Here is a 24609-nt window from a genome sequence, read left to right as displayed (position 1 = left end):
GCGGTGAGGAGCGATTTGCCCTAATCCTGTTTGATATCTCTTTTACCCCCATTCTCTTCCCTCCTTCCACATTCTTCAATCACACACCCCTCCAACAGATCCTGTTACAAGGCAAGAATCCAGGTATCGCCTGGGAGTACACGTTACCGAAGACTGCAAATGAAAGCAAGACTACTGTGCCGAGACACAACTACACCTGGGTGGTCGTGAGATCAGGTTGCTCTGCCTCTTGTGCTGGAGGTGAGTAGCTCTCCCATTCATCTGAAGAAGAATGCTCTTTTTTTTTCTCTCATCCTGAGAGAGAGAAAAACGTTAGCATATTTTCTGATGCAGGCACAGTGCGTGGCTTTGTCCTCTTCATAGCCCGTAGCCCCCACAGTCATGTTTCCATTGATATTCTGTTCTCTCCAGCCCACTGCCACCTGCATGGCTCGACACACAGCCTGCTTATAATGCCATGATGTGCCAAGATATTGTTCTTTTTCTTTATCCTCTCTGCTTCTTAGTGTCTGATCTCAACGGAGGCCATATAGATTTGGGAAAAATAACACAAAAGGGGACTTTAATCAAACGCTTGGGCCTGCCCTCGGTCACCAGGGCAGACAGTTTGAAGGGGCTCTGTTGAATACTGTCTGATTTGCACGTTCTGTTTGGACTACTGTGATCTTGCAGTCTATCATAATATTTGTGAATTGCACTCATCTGTGGTAACTTCAGACCAGTTTGGACACAGCAAGTCCCTGCCATCTGCATTGGGATAATGCTCAGCGAAGCCATTGTAATCAAGAGAATGGGTTAAAAAAATGGTTAGCATATCGGTTAAATCAGAGCAGCAGTGACTCGGGTTTGAATCCTGCACCATCTGTAAGGATTTGGTACATTTTTCCCATATCCATGTGGATTTTCTCCGGTCACTACGTTTTCTTCCCACGTTCCAAAGATACATGGGGTTAGTAAGTTAATTGGTCAGGTGGGTGTATTTGGGCGGTGAGGACTCAAGGGCTTGTTACTGTGCTAAATCTATAAATTAAATTTAAAAATAAATGAAAAGGCTAATAGAATGTTGGACTAAATGTCAAGGATAGTCGTTGAGCCAGAGTTTGTATTGCAACCCACATAGATTGGCTAGGAGTGATGACTTCTTTGGTTAGGCATGATGAAAACCTTTCCCCTGTTCAAATCCTGCATGAGGAGCCTTGACACTGAACTCTCATAGAGGTATATGTCACAGAAACAGGCCCTTTGGCCCAACTCATCCATACCAGCCAAGTTGTCTACCTCTGCCTGCTTTTGGCCCATATCTTTCTGAACCTTTCCTATCCATATGCCTGACTTTTACATAGTGTAATTATACCCACCTACACCCATTCCTCTGACAGCTCCTTCCACATACTTACCCCACTCTACATGGAAAAAAAATTGCTCCTCAGACCCTTTACATTTTCCCCTTCACCTTAAATCTATGCCCTCTAGGAAAAACTGTGACCATTCACCCTTTCAGGGCCCCTTATGATTTGATATACCTTTTAATAAGGTCAACCCTCAGCCCTCTCCTATCCAGTATCCCCTTATAACTCAAGCCCTCCAGTGCAAGTGAACTTTTCCTGCCCTATTTCCAATTTAATGGCTATAACTGGGTGACCCGAAATGCACACTGCTGCGGTGTGCTGCACCCTTGGTTGTGCTGTTAAATTATAGCCACAATGATTTCTTCGGTCACGATTTAACCCTTCTACAATGTCTCCAAAACAAATAGTCTGGTCATTAAAACACTACATTTTGTGGGCTCTCGCTGTGGACAAATTCCTTGCTTTCCTTCCTACATAATAACAGCAGCTTTCATGCACTGAAAAGCTGTGAATGTTACTATAAAAATGAAAACCTCTTCATGCCTCTGGAATTGATGATTTCCATTTCAATTTTTAATTTAAATTTAGAGATGCAGCTCGGTAACAAGGCCTCTGGCCCATGAGCTCCTGCCGCCTAAGTACACCAATTAACCTCCCAATCCCGTACATTTTTGGAGGTGGGAGGAAACCAGAGCACCCAGGCAAAACCCACGCAGACATGGGGATAACAACCTTACAGACAGCGCCGGATTCAAACCCCTGGTGCTGTTACAGCATGGCACTAAGCATTAGGCTAACTTTACCATCCTGTAATGGAAAATATTTGTTAAATGATTCCTAAGCCTGTAGGCTAACCACAAGAATGCAGTGGTTAAGCACCAGCCTCTGCGCCATAGCCTCTCTTCTCATTCTCCCAATAACCGCTGCTCCTCCTGATGTAGCTGCAAGCAACTCCAGATAACTTCTTGGTGTGCCCCTGCCACCCCCTCCCCTCCACAGCTCTCTGAATGGGAGGCAGGAACAGTAGGTGACATTGCAGGTCGGATCACTAGGCTGGTCAGGAGTTGCAGCTGAACCCACATCACTGACATCTGTTTAGGGCAGGGGTTCTCATCCTTCCCCCCCCCCCCCCCCACTTTCATACCATCTTAAGTGTTCCATTACTAACCACAGAGCATAAGATGCCATACACTCTGGATGGTGATACAGATTCAACAATGACTTTATATACAGGGTTAGATGTTTAATTAAAATGAAATGTTTGCAGGGAAACTGGAAAAGAGCAAGGGTTATCTCTTTTGAAAAGCTAGCACAGGAATAATAGACTGCCTGGTTCTTCAGAGCTGCAGGATTCACTGAAGAATGAGAACTCTCTCTAGACAATGGGACAAGAGGGATTGCACATCTCCAAAGATATTTACATTAAATTGTCTTCAGGGTGTAGGTGAGTGGTGGAGTCTGGGGGGAGTTGAAGGGGGCATGAAAGGAATAAAATGAGATTCGTGTAAGATCAGCAGGGATGGTTGGAAAGGACTTGAGCCACACGTTCTGTACCCGTCTGATTCAAAGTGAATTCTCTTATTTCCTTCAATGGTGCATAGCTTCATGTTTCCCCACTCATACTGAATTTGGGGCAGGCTAATACAGGAAGCTGAACCTTCCCAAATGGAAAAACTTAGCTCCACGGTGGTTTATCAATGCACGATCACTCCCTGAAATTATTAGCTTGAATCGTCACGGTTTCGTTGCAGTGACAGGGGTTCGAATCCAGCACTGTCTGTAGGGAGTTCGAACGTTCTCCCAGTGTCTGTGTGGGTTTACTCTGGGTGCTCTAGTTTCCACCCACAGTTCAAAAACTATCGAGGGTGTGGCCAAAAGGGTCTATAACTGCATTGTATGTCTAAAACAAAAAGCCCGTGAATATTAGAAGGAAATTTAAAGGAGATATCCAGGGCAATTTCTTTACACATGGATTGGTAGATTCCTGGAACAGGCTCCCATGAGTAGTAGTGGAAGCAAATACATTTATAATGTTTAAATGGCTTCTAGATGGACACAAGAATATGCAGGGAATAGAGAGCGATCATAATGTTTAATTTAGCATTATGTTGGGTATAGGCATTATGGGCTGAAGGGCCTGTTTCTGTGTTGTTCTGCTCTATGTTCTATAAATACCTTCTTAATCTTCTAACAGGAAAAATGATGACCACTGCCTATTGTCTGCAGGACCACCTCATTCAAGTCAACACCACCTTGTGTCTTGCACACCAAAGACCTGCAACAGGAACGGTTACCTGCAACACTCAACCATGCCCTGCAAGGTAAATCTCAGGAACCGATCGAGATGCACATGGGGAGCTCCTTTTTCTTGTAAATTACAGGTAATGCACTGGAAATGGATAGAAAGTTGTTGGGGGCCTTCCACGTCCTCTTGAAGAAACATGTATCATTTAAATGTTGAGAGTTCATAGACGAATGTTCAAGTAGATAATTCAGAGAAGGCCTGTAAACTGTTGTTTGAAGGATAAACTACCAAAGTCAAAAGGTTATTTATCAGGCATTAGTGAGGACAAAATTGAAGCATTGGTCTCTTCATGCAAAGCCATAGATGTGTTGGAAGCTGTTCAGATGCGGTCTAATATCTGGAATAGATGGGTTGTCTCATGAGAAAAGATTGGATAGGTTGGGCACATGCCCATTGTAGTTTGGAAGAGTGAGAGACAGCTTGTTTGAAATATTGAGGGACTTTAACGTGGTGGATGTGGAGAGGATGTTTGCTCCTGTGGGAGAATCTGGAAATAAGAATAACTATTTTAAAATAAGGTGTCACCCATTTGAGTCAGAAATTAAATGATTATTTTTCTTCAACGGGTCATGATTCTTTGGAATTCTTTTTCCTGAAAGCATGCTGGAATCAGAGTCCAAATATATTTAGGGCAGAAATGGGTTGATTCTTGATAAGCAACAAAGTGAAAGAGAGCTTTTGACACATTCAAAAATAGAAGTACTGACTATTTGAGTTAGGACATCATAGTAAAGTTGCATAAGATATTGGTGAGGCCAAATTTGGAGTATTGTGTGCAGTTTTGGTCATCTAACTACAGGAAAGATATTAATGAGATTGAAAGTACAAAAAAGATTTACTAGGATGTTGCTGGGACTTAAGGAACTGAGTTACAGGGAAAGGTTAAACAGATTAGGACTTTATTCCCCCGGAGTGTAGAAGAATGAGGGGAGATTTAATAGAGGTATACAAAATTATGAAGTGTTTGGGTGAGATACTGAGTTGAGGTGATATACAAATATGGGTTAAGGGTGAAAGAAGAGAAGTTTAGGGTGAACATTGGGGGGGTGTGGGAGTTTCTTCACACATAGTGGTGAGAGTGTGGAATGAGCTTTCACCTGAAGTTGCAAGTACGGGCTCAATTTTAACATTTAAGAAAACTTTGGACAGGTACATGGATGGGAGAGGTATGGAGTAGGTGCAGGTCAGTAGGTCTGAGCAGAATAATAGTTTGGCACATATTAGAAGGGCTGAAGGGCCTGTTTTCTATGCTGTAATATTCAAAGGTTCTACGGTTACCACAAGCGGAGGAGAATGTGAGCCCTGTGGAACGACATGAGTATGGAATTGAGCTTGCAGTCAGATTAGCCATGGTTTTATTAAAAAGCTCATGGGTGTGAATAATATGTACAGTATGTCTGTATTCACAGATTGTAAGATCTTACAATGTAAGGATAACATGTTTGAGTGACACTGTTGCACGATCCAGAGGAATCATCTTATCCATATCAAGGATAGTTCAAGGACAGGAGGCATAGCAGCAAATAATAGGGGAGAGATGTGAGGGAAATCATGGTGTAAGTAGTTCTAAAACTCATTGAGTATAAGGTCGGATAAAAGGGGATTTAAAATGTGTGTGAGGGAATATAACCTACAGTCCTGCGAGACTTGCTGAGTTCTAGCATTTCTGTGTTTTTACCTTGCAACTGAGCAGCAATTTGTCATGAATCCAATGTGCTTTCTCTGTGCAGTAAATATGTTCTGAATCTACAAATCATTTACATCTACCTGAGAGAGAGATGCAACTTTGGCTTAACATCTAGTCCATAAGAATCCCGTGCACTACTCATATGGCCAGAGTCAAGCAATGGAGCGACAGGCCATTCAGCTTATTGATTCTACACGAACTATCAAGTGCTCATTTATAGTCCTGTGCTTATCCCACTTCATTGTCTGGCCTGATTCCCATTTGCATATACCCTGAAAGAAGGGCTCAGGCCTGAAATGTTAGTTATATATCTTTACTTCCAATGGATACTGCATGACCTGCTGAGTTCCTCCACCATTTTTGTTTTTAGATTCCCATCAACCAGCTGTGCGCCCCCCCTCCCCAAAAACTCATCTACAATCAAGGGGCATTTGACAGTGGTCAATTGATATTCCAACCTGCACGTTGGTTCTCAACCTTTTTCTTTCCACTCACCTACCACTTTAAGTGATCCCTATGCCACTAGTGCTCTGTGATTAGTAAGAGATTGCTTAAGGTGGTAGGTGAGTGGGAAGGGAAGGTTAAGAATCACTGCTCTAGACCCAATTGTTACTGAAATATTTTGCTTGAGAAAAATTGCCATTTTCCCATTTCCTTTGGAGTTCTGAAACCGTGCACATAAACGAGTCAATGAAGTACGATTAAAACAGTGGTTTTCAAACTTTTTCTTTCCCCACATCCCACCTTACTAATCACAGAGCACCTATGGCATTATTTTCTTTGGCTTGGCTTTGCGAATAAAGATTAATGGAGGGGTAATGTCCACATCAGCTGCAGGCTCGTTTGTGGCCGACAAGTCCGATGCGGGACAGGAAGACATGGTTGCAGCGGTTGCAAGGGAAAATTGGTTGGTTGGGGTTGGGTGTTGGGTTTTTCCTCCTTTGTCTTGTCAGTGAGGTGGGCTCTGCGGAAAAGGGTGTGTGAGTGGAAGAAAAGAGGTTGAGAACCACTGCTGTCTTTCTTTGGGATGTGGGAAGAATAGCATCCAGTCACAGGGAGAACATGCAAACTCCACACAAGCAGCAGAGATTAGAATCGAAGCCAAGGTGGCAGCTCAACTGTGCTGTCCATTGAGCATCACAGCCCTCATCCTAAAGGAGGAACTTTCTCCTGAGCCGCGGCAAGCAATATAACAGATTAAAAACTATGGGATCCGAGAATCTGACATCCAGGGTGAAGTGCAACCCTCTCAATTTGTAAGGAAAAGAATCGCCCATGAATGTTTTCCCAGTGATTTCCATGTTTTGTTAAAATAGGTTAATTACAGCTCCCTAGTTGTTGAAGATTAGAGGTGGTCTCAGTGCAAGTGACATTAAGTTTTTACTAATCGTGATACTTAAAATTAAACATTTGTTGTTCTCAATAGGTTAGTTTAACATTTAATTAATTAAATTTTGCTGGTAGAGTTATTGATGGGCTGATGCACTGTGTGGGTGATCTGCAATAAGAAATATAAGCCTGAAACATGAGGAGCAGTGTGTTGACATTGGAGAGGGAAACTCAGATAAGCAACAATGTCAGAAACATGGTTGACCCCAGGGATTGTTAATGGATTCAACCTACAGTGGGTCAGAGTGTTCGGGGAAGGAGGAGATGATGCCTGGGTTTTCAGGGACACCTGTGGAGGCGAGCTGGGCCGGTCCCAGGAGGTCCCCCCCTGCCTATCTCCCTCAATGGGAGAAAACAAATCTGACATTTCAGGTGCATCACAAAGAGCCAAGGTCAAAGGGGAACTGAATGCAGCAGGCCGTGAAGAACCTAAATGAGGAGGGTGGGGGTTGGAATATCAATCAAATTCTATCCCTGAAATTAAAAAAAAATAAAAAGTACAGATGCTGGAAATCTTAAACAAACAAAATGCAGGCAAAATTCAGCTGAATGTCCGGAGCATTTTTCTTTCTAAACAAGAATACACTGGAAGTTTGGCATGCTGTCTTCAAATTACACAGGACACTGTGCCACGGGGAATTCTCCAATACAGAAGAGGCAATTCAACCCATTGTGACTGACGGCCTTTTGTAAGAGTTATTTCTTGACCTGCTGTTTTCCACCACCATATTCACTTTACATTGAACGTTACTGCATAGTACAGGGCTTTCGGCCCAAGGTGTTGTACCGATCTATATAAACCTCAACAATCTACCCCTTCTCTCTCTCACACCCATAGCCCTCTATTTTTTTATCTAAGAGTATTTTAAATGTCCCTTTTGTACCAGCCTCCACCACCACCTCTGCCAACACATTTTAGACATCCACTACTCTTTGTTTAAAAAAAAAACTTACCCATGACATTTCCCCAAAATATTTCTCCCCTCTCCTTGTGCAGATGTTCTCCAATGTTTTAAAGTCTCACCACAGAAAAATGTCGCTGACTGTCCACTGTAACTATGGATATCACGATCTTGTAGACCTCTATTGAGTCACCTCTCACCTTTCTTCGTTTTAAAGAGACTTAATTTTTTTAAAAATCTTGCCTATAAGTTCAAGTTTATTGTCATCTGACTGTACATATACAACCAGACAAAACAGCATTTGTCCAGACCACATGCACACACATTCACACAGAGTAATCACATTTATGGAATGATTTACTTGGTCATAGGATACAAATCTCACAGATCTATCTCACAGCCTGGTAGAAGAAGTGATTTCCCTGAATGGCAGTCCTGATTTTGATGCTCCTGTACCTCCTTCATGATGCTAGGAGGTCAAAGATATGGAGTGCTGGATGGAAAGGGTCCTCAGTAATTCTTTGAGGCTTATTTAAGCAACACACCTGGTGAATGTCGTCAATAGAGGAAAAAGGAAGACCCCCAGAGATCTGGGCTTTTTTGATGATCACCCCAATGTCCTTCTGAACATAGCTCTCAACTCTCTCAGAGAACATAAACACATCCTGTTGGATGATCTCAGCAAGTCAAGGAGCACCAATAATCCCTCCTAACTGAGATGCTCCTGCCAATTGTGTTTTGCTTCAGATTCCAGCATCTGCTGCCTCCTCCGTAGCGCTCATAGATGTTTTACCAAGAAATCTATTGCAGTTTGTAACAATGAGTAATGAGAGTTTATTGTCATATACACATTTACACTGAAATTCTTACTTGTCACATACATTAAATCACCACTACATGCCAAGAAAGAAAAGAGAATAAATATAAAAAAAAGAATTAATAGATCAGTACTCTCAGTTGCCGTGAGTGCAAGAAATAAACCGGGGCGGCACCATTGGTGTGGCGGTTAGTGCAGCGCCTTTACAGTTCCAGCGATCGGGACCAAACTGGGGTACAAATCCCACACTGTCTGTAAGGATTTGCATGTTCTCCCCGTGTCTGCATGGGTTTCTCCAGAGGCTCCAGTTTCCTCCCACCATTCAAAACGTACAGAGGGGTGTAGGTAAATTGGGTGGCACAGACTCGTCGGCCAGAAGAGCCTGTTACTGTACTGTATGTCTAAATTAAAAAGTGATGCTTCAATCATCCAGACAGATCTCTTGGTGATCCTGGACTAGTTTTCAGTTAGGGCGACATTAAATGAGCTACATTATAAAGAAATTCCCCTCCTTCATCCTCCTTTTGTTCTTTCATTAACTGTTTAAAATTGTTGTCCTTTGGTTTATAATTTGCCTGCTAAAGGAAATTATTCCTTATAATCTGTCCTCTCAGTATGATTGAAAATCTTTGATAATCAGAGCTGCAAGGAGAAGAGTTTCAATGTCCCCTTGCACTGTGGAAGAATGGTGGTAATGGATCAATTGAGATATAGATGCTGGACTCTTGAACAAACAGTGAGAAGTTGGAGGGACTCGTTGAGTCAGGCAGCGTCCATGGGTAGAAATGATCAGTCAACGTTTCAGGACCGGACCCTTTATAAAGTAGGAAGGTGTGATTTTAAGTATATCAAGGAGGCCACAAATAAACAGCTGGTAAGATGCTGAGGAGGTCCTACGAAATGATAGGGTGTTGTCGAGAAGGCTGAAGGGCCTGTTTTCTGTGCTGTAATGTTCTATGGTTCTAAGTAGAGACAGGTAGAGGGAAAGACCACTGGGAAGTTGAGTGGTGGGCAGTGGTGGTGGTGAGGTCAGAGAGAAAAGTCAGGGAGTGGGAACCAGGTAGAGTTTTTACCTGAAATTAGAAAAAAAAATCAATGTTTTTGGGTTTCAGGAGGAATATGATGAAATCTGTATTCAGCCATAAGTTCATAGATCCAGTTTGAGGAAGTTTGAAAGAGGCAGAATAGCCTGAGGAAGAGCCTAAGATTGGAAGCATGAATGGGAAGATGTGCAGTACAGAAACATGCTGGAGAAACTCAACAGGTCATGCAGCATCCACGAGAACGAAAGAATAACCAATGTTTTGGGCCTGGGATGATGGTTGGCACAGACCCAATGGGCTGAAGTGCCTCTTTCCTTGCTATTATCTATCTCTGACCCTATGGGTAATGGAAGTACCAACTCTTCCATCTTTGTTTTCTGAAATTGTAACAGTCGAAACCAAGCAAATAGAACTGAGGTGGAGGAGGTACAGCCACATTCAGAGGGGAATTCTACTGTTGGTGGAAATTTAGGAATAATCAAGGGGCCAGAATTGGAAGATTGCCGAGATTTTGGAGAGCTGCAGGCTGGGAGGAGAATGCAGAGGGACAAGGGCAAGGAAGAATATGAAAACATGAATAAGAATTTTCAGTCACAGTATTGTTTCACCAAACGTAGATCAATGATGGAGTGGTGGGTGATGGAGCAGTGAGTTTTGGATCAGTTTATGCGCCATAAATGGAGAAAGAGCAGAGCACCTGGAATTATTTGAATGCGAAGCAACCAGGAATGTGTTGAGATAGCTGTGAGACTTTGCTTAACGAAATGGAAAAGGCTGGAAACACTCAGCGCATCGGGTGGCATCAGTAATGATCCTCAACCCAGGACAGACGCTCTTCTCTTTCCGTAGCTTCTGTCAGACCTGCCGAGTGTCTCTTGAATTTTCTGTTTTTTTACTTCAGATTTTCAGCATGTGTTTTATTTTCACTTTCTTTGTTTCATTCAAATTGATTTAAAAAAGAGTACTAAATGTAAATTTGTTGGGAATCCTGTTACAGTGGTCCGCCTTCTCATTGATGTACTGAAGACCAACATTTCAGTGTATTTTTCGGCTTCCATCGTCCACAGCCTATTGCTTCTGATGTCATACTGTGTTGGATTCACCACGTTTCGTCTGAGTTATTGAAGCAATATGCTCTGTTGCCTTAGGTAAACATAAAAGATCCCAGTGCACTGCTTTGACCAAATGCAGGGGGGACATACTGACAAGTATTTATCCTTCTGTCAACCTGATTAAAAGACAGATAATTAATCATTATCACATGACGGTTAACAGAGGCATCATGATCAACTCTCTTTTCCCTGCATTACAGTCTTGTGTATACTTCAAATGTAATTTTTAATTTAAAAAAAAATGTATTAACAGCATAATAGAAACTGATACCGGCCATTTTAACCCGCGCCGAGCAATTACACCCAAGTTAACCTACAATTCCATACGTTTCGAAGGGTGGGATTGCGAGTACTGCTGTGCGAATAATTCTGGTACAAAGTCCACAGACTGTACCACAGGCTTTAACTAGCTCAAACTTGTACACACCAGTCTCAGTATCTTTGCTGGCTCCATGTGTCTGACTGTCCCTGAAGGGGCCGGCTCGGGTCTTTATATGGGCCGGTGATTGACAGGTGGCCAGGTGGGGCCAGCCTCCCCCAGGTTGCCTACCTGCAGGTACAGTGGTCCCCCCTGCAGTCGGCCAGTAGGAGTGCAGCCAATTTAGTGGGTGAATCACCACAGGTAGGAAACCGGAGAACCCAGGGAATACCCTCGCAGACATGGGGAGAAAGTACAAACTCTTTACAAACAGCGCTGGTTTCGTACCTGGGTCACTGGCACTGTAATAGAGTTGTGTTATCTGTAACGCTTAATTGTACTCAATTAGCTGATTTTTGGAATGCATTAAATGGTGAAAGGTGCAGCAAGGCAACTTATTTTTCCCCTTTGGTGTCCTGATAAACCTGGCTTCACGGACATTGGCAGAGCTGGCAGTCATAGAAACCCAGGATGGAAACAGCCTGTCTTGGGTAAACTTATACCTCTCATTTTGTTCGTTTTAGATTGGTCACCGTGTTTGAGCTACCGAAATAAAATAGACACACACACCGAGAGCAGTTCATGGGTGGTCCCAACAAAGACAGGGGATTGGCCAACATGCCAAACCCATCATCTTTGTTGGGACCACCCATTAGTTGGGATGAACTGCTCTCGGTGTGTGTGTCTATTTTCTTTCGGTAGCTCAAACACTGTGACCAATCGAAAACGAACTAAATGAGAGGTATAAGTTTACCCAAGACAATTGGCGGTGCGAGCAGGATTGGTCTCAAGATGTTTCGCTGAAAGAAAGAGGTGAGCCCTGAGCAGTTCTTGATTCCAGGATGGACTTCCAAAGACGATGGGTTTGGCATGTTGGCCAATACCCTGTCTTTGTTGGGACCACCCATTAGTTGGGATGAGAAGTTAGACCCATCAATGAACTGCTCTCGGTGTATGTGTCTATTTTCTTTCGGTAGCTCAAACACTGTGACCAATCTAAATCGAACAAAGTGAGAGGTACAAGTTTACCCAAGACACAGCCCTTCAGACCTTTGAGTCTGTGCTGGCCACTCATTTCCCTTCAACTGACATTAATCCTCGAGCTTCCTCTAGCATCTACCATTCACCTACACACTCGGGGTAATAGGCATTGGCCAATTAACAACCCTAAATAATAAAATGGGTCGCTCCTTTGATTGGTGTCTATCATGTAATTTGAGGAATGGGGAGAGATAAATAGTTTATTTTGTATTTTTATTGTTTAGACAGCGCAGTAACAGGCCCTTTCGGCCCTTGGCCCCGTGCAGCTTAATTACACCCAATTGACCTACATCCCTGGTACTGAATTGACCAAAGCCCCCACAGACACGGGGAGAATTCATTATTTGCAGGCAGCGCTGGATTCAAACCCAGGTCACTGGCACTGTAACAGCATTGCGCAAACCGCTACGCTAACCGTGAGAGATAAATAAAGATTAGAAGATATCTTACCCAGGTTTCAGTATTTAATGTTTTTTATTTTTAATACCCTGTTTTTATCAACTTTAATCGTGCATTTTGACCAAATTGTTGAACATCTTTCCTGTTGCCTCCTTCTGTGGGTCAAAGATGTATTAATAACCCTCTGGTCAAGTGCTTTGGGACCTTTTGCTGAGTTAAACACGATGAGATTTGTTGAGCTGCGCGTTCAACGTCCCAGCAAACAACAGTTATCAGGAGAGCTGCCAATTCACTACTTCCCTCTTTATGTCTGAGGGAAAGTCTGGGTGGCTTTCAGACATCATTAGTTTGGACTGCTCCAGTGATGGATGGCTGGTGTCATGAACCCCCTTATCACCTTTGACTTGCCATGTCTGAGGAGCACTGTATTTCATGGTAGGCTTATTAAAGAGCAGCCTTAGGGGACAGGAAGTTTTTGTTGAACAAACATTCATCTCTAAGGTTAAGGTATTGTATAAACCCTGAATGAGTATAAAATCCTGTCTCCTGCTTGGATTCTATGGCTCCCCTGTTATTTTTCCTGCTTTTTCATGTGAGATAATACTCAAATATTTTCACATGTCCTCCTGTTGCTCACCCACGGGCCCCTTCTTTGGGTATTCTATAGAAGACTGCAGCACCGAAACAGGCCCTTCAGCCCATCTAGTCTGTGCCAAACGACTTGGGCAGCACGGGTAGCATAGTGGTTAGCACCAGTGACTGGGGTTCGAATCCGGCGCTGTCTGTAAGGAGTTTGCATGTTCTCCCCGTGTCTGTGGAAGTTTCCTCTGGGTGCTCCCATCCTTTAAAAACATATGGGGTTATTGGTTAATTTGAGAGTAATTGGGTTTAAATGACTAGAATTGGCTGTATATAACATTTTAAATTTCCGCCTAGTCCCATTGGGTTTAAATGACTAGAATTGGCTGTATATAACATTTTAAATTTCCGCCTAGTCCCATCAACCTGTACCTGGACCAGTGCCTTCCATACCCCTCCAATTCATGTACTAACTCAGATTTCCCTTAAATGTCAAAGTCGAAACCATATCCACCACCTCTGCCGGCAGCTTGTTCCACACTCTCACCACCTGCCGAGGAAAGATGTTCCCCTTAAAGGTTTCAGCTTTCACCCTGAACCCATGTCCTCTGGTTCTTGTCTCGGGAAAAGCTTGGATGTATATAACCTATCTATATCCTTCATCACTTTGTCCACTCCGATTAAATCTCCCCTCAATCTCTAATGATCCAGGGAAAGGGTTCCTAACCTTTTCAGCCTTTTGCCGTTACTCAGATTCACCATTATCTATTGGGCTAAGCAGCGCAGCCTACTGGGTTTTCCACCGTTTCAGATTAAACCTCTCCTTTTATTGCTCCACTGCATTGAACCAATGAGGAGAGATTGAACAAAGGATTTTTTATTTAGTTTTAGAAATTTGGAGGAGGTCTGTTAGCTGGTAATAAATTCTAAGAAGCATAGATGAAGTGGACAAAATCTTTTTCCCAGGGTAAATTGTCAAATATGAAAGGACATGTGTTGAAGGTGAGAAGGAGAAAGTTGATTTTTTTTAAAATTTTAACAATACAGCACAGTAGAAGCTCCTTCCAGACCATGAAACCCATGCTGCCCAATTACATCCAATTACTGGCCAACCTCATACATTTTGGAGCTTGGGAGACCCCGCAGGTCATGGGAGGAACGTGCAAACTCCTTACAAACAGCACTCACTGGCGATGCTACAGCGTTGCACCAACCACTATGGAAAAAGTGCAAGGGGATGTGAGGGCAAGATTTTTTACACAGAAAGTGGTGGGTGTCTCGAACTTGCTGCAGGGGTCATGGTGGAAGCAGATACAATAAGTCGCATTTGATGGGCCTCTAGCTAGAACATGAATCCACAGCGAATGGATTTAATTTGCCATCATGTTCAGCACAGACCGTGCTGTTCCGTTCCGATTACCTCAGCAAGCCCCTGAAATCTATCCTGTGAGCCACAGATGAGAGATAACTGAGAATACCCTCCACCTGCTGTGGGTGTATTTTCCTTTTGGCACCTTCCCCCGTGAGTGGTACAAGAAGCTGAATGGCTCCTGTTGAACTTTCCGGCGAATTCAAAAGCTGACGAGTCTGGACACATCCATTCTTAGAGGCAAGCCCTTGTCCCTCTTCCCCACCCCCTCACTCACCTTGAGGAGATTTCTGAGTTTTGAGCCGGGAGAGCGAACCGCGAAGTGTAGAATAAGTTGGAGCCCATTGCTTCCCTGTCAATCACACTGAGACTATCATCCGCATCACCTTGTATGTCTGTAGGTTATACTCTCTGATGAGCACAGGAGGAATATTCCAAGAGACACTAAATTAAAAGAGGGTATATGTTCCCACTTTTTCCCTCCAAAATACGCCCTCCTTGTTCCCCCCCCCCTTCCTTGGGAAGGAGACTGGCTCACCCATGGGCTGAGTGTCATCAGTTCCCTCATCACCATGGTCACAGGCCCAGTTGGAACTGAGTTCTCATAAGAACACAAGACAATGGGAGCAGGAGAGGCCCATGCAAACCCCAAGCCTGCTCCATCATTGAAGAGCTGATCTGTCCCAAGCCTCAATACCTGTTATGGGCCCCATTGCTCTCAGATCCCTGATCTTTAAAAAATATACCAACCTCTTCTTTAAATACCCCAATGGTCCAGTCTGCACCACCCTCTACTCCCATCAGATCTTCTCCTCTACTCTCCTATCCCTCCACTCTATCAAATTTAAGATTAATAGCTCTCTTAAATTTTCTTTCAGTATTGCCCGTCTCCACTTCATCGACTCCATCTATGATTCCCTCTGCCTTGGAAAAGCAGCAAACATATTAAAAGTCTAATAACAGCAGGAAAGTAATTGTCCTTGAATCTGGAAGGTGGTATTTTCAAGATTAGACCACGTCAAATCAAGTCAACTTTATTTATCGTTCATACCATGCTCACATAGTAGGATGAGAGAGCATTTCATGACATAGGAGCAGAAATAGGCTATTCAGCCCATCGAGTCTGCCCTGCCATTTAATCATGAGCTGATCCATTTTCCCATTCAGCCCCACTGCCCGGCCTTGTCCCCATAACCTTTGATACCCGAACTAATCAAGAACCTATTGATCTGTCTTAAATACACCAAATTACCTGAACTCTACAACTGCCTGTGGCAACAAATTCCACAGATTTACCTCCCTCTGGCTAAAAATAAAAATTCCTATGCATTTCTATTCTAAATGAATACCCTTAAATCCTGAAGTTGTTTCCCCTTGTCCAAGACTCTCCCACCATGGGAAACAATCTTTCTACATCTACTTTGTCTATGCCTGTCAATATTCAAAATGTTTCAGTGGGATTCCTTTCCCCCCCCCCGCAATCTTCCTAAATTCCAATGAATTGGAATAAAAGCTGCCAAACACTCCTCATATGATTCCTGGAATCATCCTTGTTATCCTTGTTCAGCACATTTTTTCTTAAATGCGGAGCCCAAAACTGCTTGTGCATCTTCTGCCCAACAGATGGGGAAGGATGTGTTGGCAGCTTTCCAGAAACAGTGGAAATAGAAACACAAAAGCTCTAGGTGCTGGAATCTTGAGTAAAGAATGCTGGTGGTTCTCAGCATGTCAGGCACCATCCATGGGTAGAAATAATCAATGATATGGATTTGAATCCTTTATAAGGGTTGGTTGCATGTTGGTCTAAAGAACGTGAGCTGAAACGTTGGTTATGCATCTTTATCTTCATTTTATAAAGTACACTATTTGACCACCAGCAGTGTGTTTTTTTTTACTAAAGGATATTAGATCTTTAGTTATGAAGATGGAGCCATGCAGCCACCACATGGTCACTTTTACAGCACACAATGTTCTATAATCTCTGTACCTGTAATCTCTGTACCTCTGCAGTTTTGAGTTCTTACAAATTGTCATTTTGTTGAATATCATCCTTGGTGGCCAGGCCTTTAGCTGTCCAGGCTATACGCTTCAGGTTGACCGGGTGGGATAAGTCCTTTAATATGTTGGCGGCTTTCCTGAGACTGTGGGAGGCCACTGGGCATCTCCAGTCCAAACCATCGGCAACCCGAGCTCTGAATGAGAACCTCTGACACGATCAGGAAGCCTTCAGCACCCTTGGGAACCCTCTCTTATCCTGGTTCCAATACCTGGTATCCATTCAGGTCTGCAGCCTGGTGTGAGTCCTTTGACTGCAGTCCCCAGCAGCCCACATGGGTTCCTCACCTTGAGTCGCCCACAGCCCGCCACCTGTGTGTTCTTCAGCCATAAGGCCCCTCACTGGTCTGTCTCTGTGGTCATTGTCCCATGGGGTCATCTCCTCTGCTTCTCCTTTTCAAATAGAGGTCGGTCTCCCCACTTTCTGCTCCCCTACACCAGCCCTCTGCTTCCTTGGATTTTGCAATGCCTCGAGTCTGCTGCCAATCATAGGCGCCGCCACCTTGGGTCCAGACACAGAATTCAAAAATAAGCCACCATTTGCTCCTTTAGCAGGGCTTTAAAGCTTATATGGAGCCTTCGGTAGTCGGACTTAGGGTGGGGGTGGGGGGGGGGTGAGGGTTAGAACCCTGCAGAACAGTGCTGTGCCTCCTCTCCTCGCTCTGCACAGGTCTGCACCGGCAGCTCCAGCAGCGTGGCCACACCCAGGTGGATGAACAAGAAATCAGCAGTGATTGTAGTTAATACACAAAAGTGCTGAGGAACCTCAGCAGGTCATGCAGCGCCAATCGGAGGCTGCAGGAGCTACTGAGTTTCCCCAGCACTTGTGTATTAACCTGTAGAAAAAGAAGCAGAATTATTCCAAATGGGACCCTGTTGAAGGGTATCATACTTAAAACGTTAATGTTTTTTTGTCATTCCATTGTCTGTCTTGCAGAGAATCCCCAACATTTATTTTAATTTCCAACAGCTGAAGTTAACTGGTTTTCATTTCCTAAAATTGAGGTTCCTCTGTTTCAGGGAGTTGTCAGACGAGCTTCTTCAGGTATATCTGTTAGAGTCATTTTCCCTCTTTTCAACCTGTTGAAAATTAAATGTTTCCTTGAAGCTTGAGGAACAGGAGGCTTGTGGGTTTGTGTAATGTGAATTGTGGCTGGTTGGAATTTCAGCAAGGACTTTGAGCCATATATAAAATCTTGACAGTGATCCAGAACATCACTAAACCTTTGCAAAATTTCATTTGACCATAGCACATTTATTGGATCAGGTACAGCCTTTTGAGTGTCTGCCAAAGGCACTGTTATAACCAGCAATTTAGTGTGATATGGTCTGCACTCCTGAGCTCTGTTGTAAATCTCAATGCAGAAGTAATATTATATGTTGTTAAATTCACATAAAAGTTAAGTTGATTCTTGATCATTTCTGGCTATTTATCATAACAGCAAGTTGGAAAATTCCAATTTGTTCCTGACTCAGGCAATCCTTCACTCTGTCACAAGGATTTTGGAGAAATAGAGAGCTGGGCATTCAATCATTCAATGCAACTGCACTCTGCTATGCACAAGCAATTAAAGCCTGATTTCCCAACCCAAGCCCAAGAGGTCCCATCATAGTCGTCAGACTCAGCCTTGATTGTGTGGCTCAGTACTGCATCTCAGTCAGATGATTTTTTTGCTGTTACTGCATTTGAGTTGCACAAATAGGATTATTGTATGAATAATAATGGTTGGAATGGCCATGTTTTGATTGGATCAGAGTTGGATTTGGATTAACCCAGGTCAGATAATATTCGGTTCAAGTTTTAATTTTATACTCGATATATCTATTGACTGTTGAAAGCAAAAATATTTGACCCCCTTAGTAGTCAGGTGGTATTGGCCCTGGATTCAGGCACCTTGATCTTTGATGTTACAAAGTTGTGAGATCAAGTGCAATGCAATTTGTAAACCTGACAGCAAATTTAATCCTTTCAAGATTACGTTATTGTCATGTAATAAACACCAAATTTCCTTTAGTCCACCGTAAGGCAAAGATTTTCCATCGGCAGAAATTGCCTAGTGCCCCTTACAGTCAGAGAAAGAGAAGCAAAAGAGACCCCCCCCCCCCCCACCACCCAGAGTCGCTGAGTGTCCGTGGATTCAACTCCAGCGCTCCCGCAGTCTGCAGCCGCACAGCCTTTAGTCCAAACAATCGGCAACCCGGGCTCCAGATCCAAACCTCCAGCATGATCAGGAAACCCCCCCTCAGCGACTTCTTCACCCTCTCGCATCCCGGTTCAAATACCTAGTACCCCCTTCGGCCAGTCTCAAGCCAGTCTCCTAAATTATTAACTTTTGCAGATCCTGAAACACATCACTTTTCCAAAATTTCATCCTCATTTTCAAACCCAAAAGATTTGTCTGCACTATTAAAATGCCACCTTTTTTTCTTTCATTTATTTCATTATTTAGAGATACAGCACAGTAACAGGCCCTTCCGGCCCAGGAGCTCACACTGGCCAAATACATCCGTGTGTCTAATTAAACTTCTTTGGAATGTGGGAGGAAACAGGAGCACCTGGAGAAAACCCATGGGGCGAACGTACAAACTCCTTACAGAGAGCACCAGATTCGAACCCAGGTCGCCGGCACTGTATTAGTATTGCACTAACATCTACGCTAACTGCAACTGTGAATATTTATTTACTTTTCTATTTATTATCTCATTTTTTCTCAGCTTCTTCTGGCAATTTTATTTACAGTTGTATTTTGAGTATCTGACAAACTGTACCTGTGAGACTGCAGCAAGTAATAATTTTGGAGCATCTGCCTGTTGTATTTAGGAATATGACAATAGACTCTCAGCATCGTCAGATCCTTCCATGGCCTGATGTTCATCCAACACCTTCCACTTCTTTCAGAAATCCACACAAACCAAGCAATCGTCTGAGGTGCCTGTGCTCATCCAATCCTGGCCTTCTAATTGCCCATGAATTTAGTCAATAAATCTCCAGGTCGGCTGTCACTAAGTTGGAAAGGGTGCAGAAAAGATTCACAGGATGTTACTGGGGCTGGCAAGTTATGAGGAGAGTCAGGATCGTAACATTGGAATGATGCACCTACATAACTTACAAAGTCAAATTCTATTTTCCTGATTCTTTCTTTGGCTTGGCTTCGCGGACGAAGATTTATGGAGGGGGTAAAAAGTCCACGTCAGCTGCAGGCTCGTTTGTGGCTGACCAGTCCGATGCGGGACAGGCAGACACGATTGCAGCGGTTGCAAGGGAAAATTGGTTGGTTGGGGTTGGGTGTTGGGTTTTTCCTCCTTTGCCTTTTGTCAGTGAGGTGGGCTCTGCGGTCTTCTTCAAAGGAGGCTGCTGCCCGCCAAACTGTGAGGCGCCAAGATGCACGGTTTGAGGCGTTATCAGCCCACTGGCGGTGGTCAATGTGGCAGGCACCAAGAGATTTCTTTAGGCAGTCCTTGTACCTTTTCTTTGGTGCACCTCTGTCACGGTGGCCAGTGGAGAGCTCGCCATATAATACGATCTTGGGAAGGCGATGGTCCTCCATTCTGGAGACGTGACCCATCCAGCGCAGCTGGATCTTCAGCAGCGTGGACTCGATGCTGTCGACCTCTGCCATCTCGAGTACCTCGACGTTAGGGGTGTGAGCGCTCCAATGGATGTTGAGGATGGAGCGGAGACAACGCTGGTGGAAGCGTTCTAGGAGCCGTAGGTGGTGCCGGTAGAGGACCCATGATTCGGAGCCGAACAGGAGTGTGGGTATGACAACGGCTCTGTATACGCTTATCTTTGTGAGGTTTTTCAGTTGGTTGTTTTTCCAGACTCTTTTGTGTAGTCTTCCAAAGGCGCTATTTGCCTTGGCGAGTCTGTTGTCTATCTCATTGTCGATCCTTGCATCTGATGAAATGGTGCAGCCGAGATAGGTAAACTGGTTGACCGTTTTGAGTTTTGTGTGCCCGATGGAGATGTGGGGGGGCTGGTAGTCATGGTGGGGAGCTGGCTGATGGAGGACCTCAGTTTTCTTCAGGCTGACTTCCAGGCCAAACATTTTGGCAGTTTCCGCAAAGCAGGACGTCAAGCGCTGAAGAGCTGGCTGATTATTCTCTTGATTAAAAACCCTGAGCTAAAACAAATACAGATTCTCCTCTACTTACGATGGCTTGACTTACGTTTTTTTGAAGTTATGATGGTATGATAGCGAATCGCATTCTAATGAAAATACTGTTCAGGTGCTCCTCAGACTTACAATGGCAAATCTATTGTAAGGCGAAAAAATCGCAAGTCGTAAAAGAATACAGGTATGCTTTACATAATGACAAAGTCCCCATACTGATTCCACTGCCCAGCTCTCTCTCCACAGCCCTTTATCATTCCCAACACTGATCCCACTACCCTGTTGTCTTTCGACACCACTTTATCATTCCCAACACTGATCCCACTGTCCCGCTCTCTCCCAACAGCACTGATTCAGTCCCCACACTGATCCCACTGCCCCACACTCTCCCCACAGCCCTTTATCATGACCCAACACTGATTCCACTGACTTCCCTGCTTTCTCCAGACAGCTCTGTATCAGTCCCCACACTGATCCCACTGCCCCTCTCCCTCCCCACAGCCCTTTATCATTCCCAACACTGATTCCACTGCCGTGCTCTCTCCCGACAGTGCTGTATCAGTCTCTGGAAACTTTTCAACTGAACTTCTAGGAGTGATTGACCAGGAGGCTACAAAGAATTCACTTTAGAGGAATTATCAACATTTATTGGAAAAATCGACAATGCTTTAATGTATCACATGAAGATGAATAATGACCATCAAGCTATTGTTTGATAAATCTTAAGTTGGATTGGATGCTTTGGCTGGTGCTATATTTATGACTAAAAATTGGGTTTTTTTCAGTGTGGAATAAAAGGTATTCAAAATTTAATTATAGGCTTTGTTTTAGATAAATTTTCCCAGCTGTAGGCTACGGTAATTGGTCTGAGCACATGTAAGGTAGGCTAGGCTATGATATTTGGTAGGTGTGGTATTCTTTTTTTGACTTACGATGGGTTTATTGGAACGTAAACCCATCAAAGGTAGAGGAGCACCTGTACTATGTTTGCTGATTACTGGTCTAGTTTGGTGAGTCATGAGAGATGATTGAATACTCCTCAAACAACTTTCCAAGAGCCTTTTATAATTCATCCAAAATCTCTTTTTGGCTCTACAGACTGTTGTCAGTAGCAAGAATGGTGGTCCTCCAAGTCTGTATTATTTCGAAATTTTTTTGTTGGAAAATTCAATATTTACAAAGTCGATAGTTAATCTAATAAGAGCGCTAAAACACTGTTGAACCAATCTCTTAATCCTCTCTGATGTTAGCTCGCCTTCCAGGCCGGCAGATATGGTCATTGCTTTTCTCTGAGACCCCAGTGGTGGTTATCAGATTTTTTTAAAATTCTGTCAGCTGTTGCACACTTAGAACTGAGATTTCCCAGACACAGAGACAGGAGAGTCTCTTAAATCATAAAATGCTTCCTTTATTAATATCCAATATTGTTTGTACCTGTCTGGCATCTTGTTGTAATGAAATGCTTCAGATTGATCTATTTTACCCATGTTTCTACAGTGAAACTAATGAAATGCCAAATGTCTGAGAAGTCCAAGTCAGGCAGATGATATACACTGCTCTGAATGGATAGTCCCATGACTAAAATTCCCAGCACTGTTGATGAGTGACACCTGGAAACTGTGGTATATGCGCAAGGACATCATTCAGCCCATCGTCCTCATTCGAGCTATCTTTCTTATTAGTCCTATTGTCCACTATTTGTCCAGTTCTTGCCCTTATCCAATAACTTAAGAGTTCTTCTTGATACCAAAAGATGTGTGGTATGAAGAAAGCATTGCCAAACTTTGCAAGAAGGAATAGTCCATGACATGCTTTTGAAGATATTAGTTACTAGTTGTGCTGACTACACAAGCCAATGGAACTAAGTCTGAGTGAGTTGAACCTCTGGTTTTTAAAAAAAAAACTAATTGTAACTCATTAACTATGTGAAGCAAGGACAAATTCCTTCTCCTTGAGCGTTTCATACGCGATTGTTTTTTCTTGAAAACCAACCTAGTAAATAGGACCTGAAATAATATCTTAAAAATGCATGATATTTGAATGCCATTTGGTCCATCGTAAGCAGGCTTGCTGAGAAAGATGTTCAGACTAATCTTAACTTCGAGCTTTCCTTCCAAAACTCTGCAGCTTTCAGAACCTCCAAATGGCCCTCCAGCCACGTCTCTGGTAGTGAGAGGCCAACCTAATTGCTTTCTCGGTGAGACTGCTTCAAATTTCAACTGATAGCCATTGTTCTCTCTGTTAAGAGTCATGGAGTCATATAGCACAGAACCAGGCTCCTTGGCCCATCAGTTCTGTGCTAACCCTCAAGTGCCCTTTTACACTTGCCCTATTTTGTCCTCTCCACGTTCCCATCAACTCCACTCATATTCTGCCACTCACCTGGGAAACTAGAAGCAATTTAAAAGACCAACCAGCTCATCTTTAAGATAGAGTCAAAGAGTGTGGAAACAGGCTCTTTGGCCCAATGTCCCATGCTGACCAAAATGTCCCACCCACACTGGTTCCTCTTGTCTGCATTTGGCCCATATCCCTGAAAACCTATCCTATCCATGTATCAGTCCAAATGTTTCTTAAATTTTGCAATATTACCTGCCTCCACCACCTCCATCACCCTCTGTGTAAAAAAAAAAGTTACACCTCAGGCTTTATTAAATCTCACTCACTTCACTATAAACCTATGTCCTCTGGTTGCCAGTTCCTCTACTTTAGGCAAAAGACTCGGTGTGTTCATCCGATCTATTTTCTCATGATTTTGTACACCTCTGTGAGATCACCCCTCATAAATCCCTAGCCTGTTCAACCTCTCCCTATAGCTCAGAACACTGAATTCTGGCAACATCCTCATAAATCTTCACTGCATCCTCTCCAGCTTGATTACATCTTTCCTGTAGCTCTGTGACCAAAACTGAATGCAATACAGGTACTCACCAACTTGACGATCTACGCGACCAAATTTTGAAAAAAATATAAAACTTGCATGATTACGATGAAAATTGGGCCTATCTATGGTGGCCACCATGTTGCCTGGTGTCCAACCTCTCACGAGAGCTGGCCTTGGTGGCCGCCATGTTGAGCTATTTCACTACATTTTAACTCCTTGTGTCCCATTTTTTTTCTGATTCATTTGGTCAATATTCTGATGGTCGGAGGATCTCTCTCTCTCTCTCCTCTCTCTCTCTAGCTCTGTACTAACAGAGCCATCCACTCCCCTAATCAATTCTCACATTTCCTCTCCTGTCCTCCTATCTATGTCCAATTATCGCCTGTTGGCCTGTGCTTCCCCTTGTGCTTTTTTCCCCTTCCAGCTTTTTTTATTCAGACACCTACCTGCTTTCTGCTCCTACCTTGAAGAAGGGATCAGGCCCGAAACATTGGTCCTTACTTCCTGTGGATACTGCGTGACCTCCTGAGTTCCTCCAGCATTTTTGTGTTTTCACAGCCACAAGAAGAACATGTTTATTCCACACAACATTGCAGGTCAGGATTGAACCTGTGTCAGCAGTACTGAGGGGTAGCAGCGAGACTACTTGTGCTACTGTGCACCCCAAGAAGCTTCAGGGTTTTGGACTAATGTTCCGACCAAAGGGCTGGTTTTGAGGACCATGGTCCAAACAAACTTGGCCAGGGTGCCACTTGTCTGTCTCTAAGTTCAATGCAAACAATTTGGTTGCTAGAACTACCATGGGTGTAAGTTCTCCACATGAAGAACTGCTTGCAGAGGGAGGGGCTGATGGTTGACTTGTGCCAGGCGAACTGCAGACAGCTTTCAACAGGTGGAAACACAAAAGGATTGCTCGCAGGAATGCAGTCAGCTCGTTTATTCTTTCCCGGCAGGTGTTCACAACTTGCTTTTTAACCCTTGCCTATTCAAAATGTTCTCATTACATTTGTGAAAAGAACTAATGGCTACTGCTGACCACGTGGTTTGTAGAAGTGACCTTGTAGATGTTTCCCCTTTTTGTTCTCCAGCATGCATTCTGAACCTACCAAAAGGTTGCAGATGTTGGAAAATTGAGCAAAAAAAAA

At 43.6% G+C, this 24609-nt stretch overlaps 1 protein-coding gene across 2 annotated transcripts in view; it reads left to right on the top strand.

Annotated features, from left to right (window-relative positions):
- adamts18 (ADAM metallopeptidase with thrombospondin type 1 motif, 18) overlaps positions 1 to 24609 on the top strand; it is a 186730-nt gene that overhangs the window by 139053 nt on the left and 23068 nt on the right. For both annotated transcript variants that reach the window (XM_069902070.1, XM_069902071.1), the window contains 2 exons: positions 99 to 240; positions 3544 to 3670. In XM_069902070.1, coding sequence (XP_069758171.1) covers positions 99 to 240; positions 3544 to 3670 — 269 coding nt within the window. The remainder of the gene's footprint in view (positions 1 to 98; positions 241 to 3543; positions 3671 to 24609) is intronic.

Source organism: Narcine bancroftii, chromosome 10, assembly GCF_036971445.1.
Source record: "Narcine bancroftii isolate sNarBan1 chromosome 10, sNarBan1.hap1, whole genome shotgun sequence".
Classification (NCBI taxonomy): Eukaryota; Metazoa; Chordata; class Chondrichthyes; order Torpediniformes; family Narcinidae; genus Narcine; species Narcine bancroftii.
Note: the sequence above shows the minus strand (reverse complement) of the source record. Positions and strands in the feature narration are given on the sequence as shown.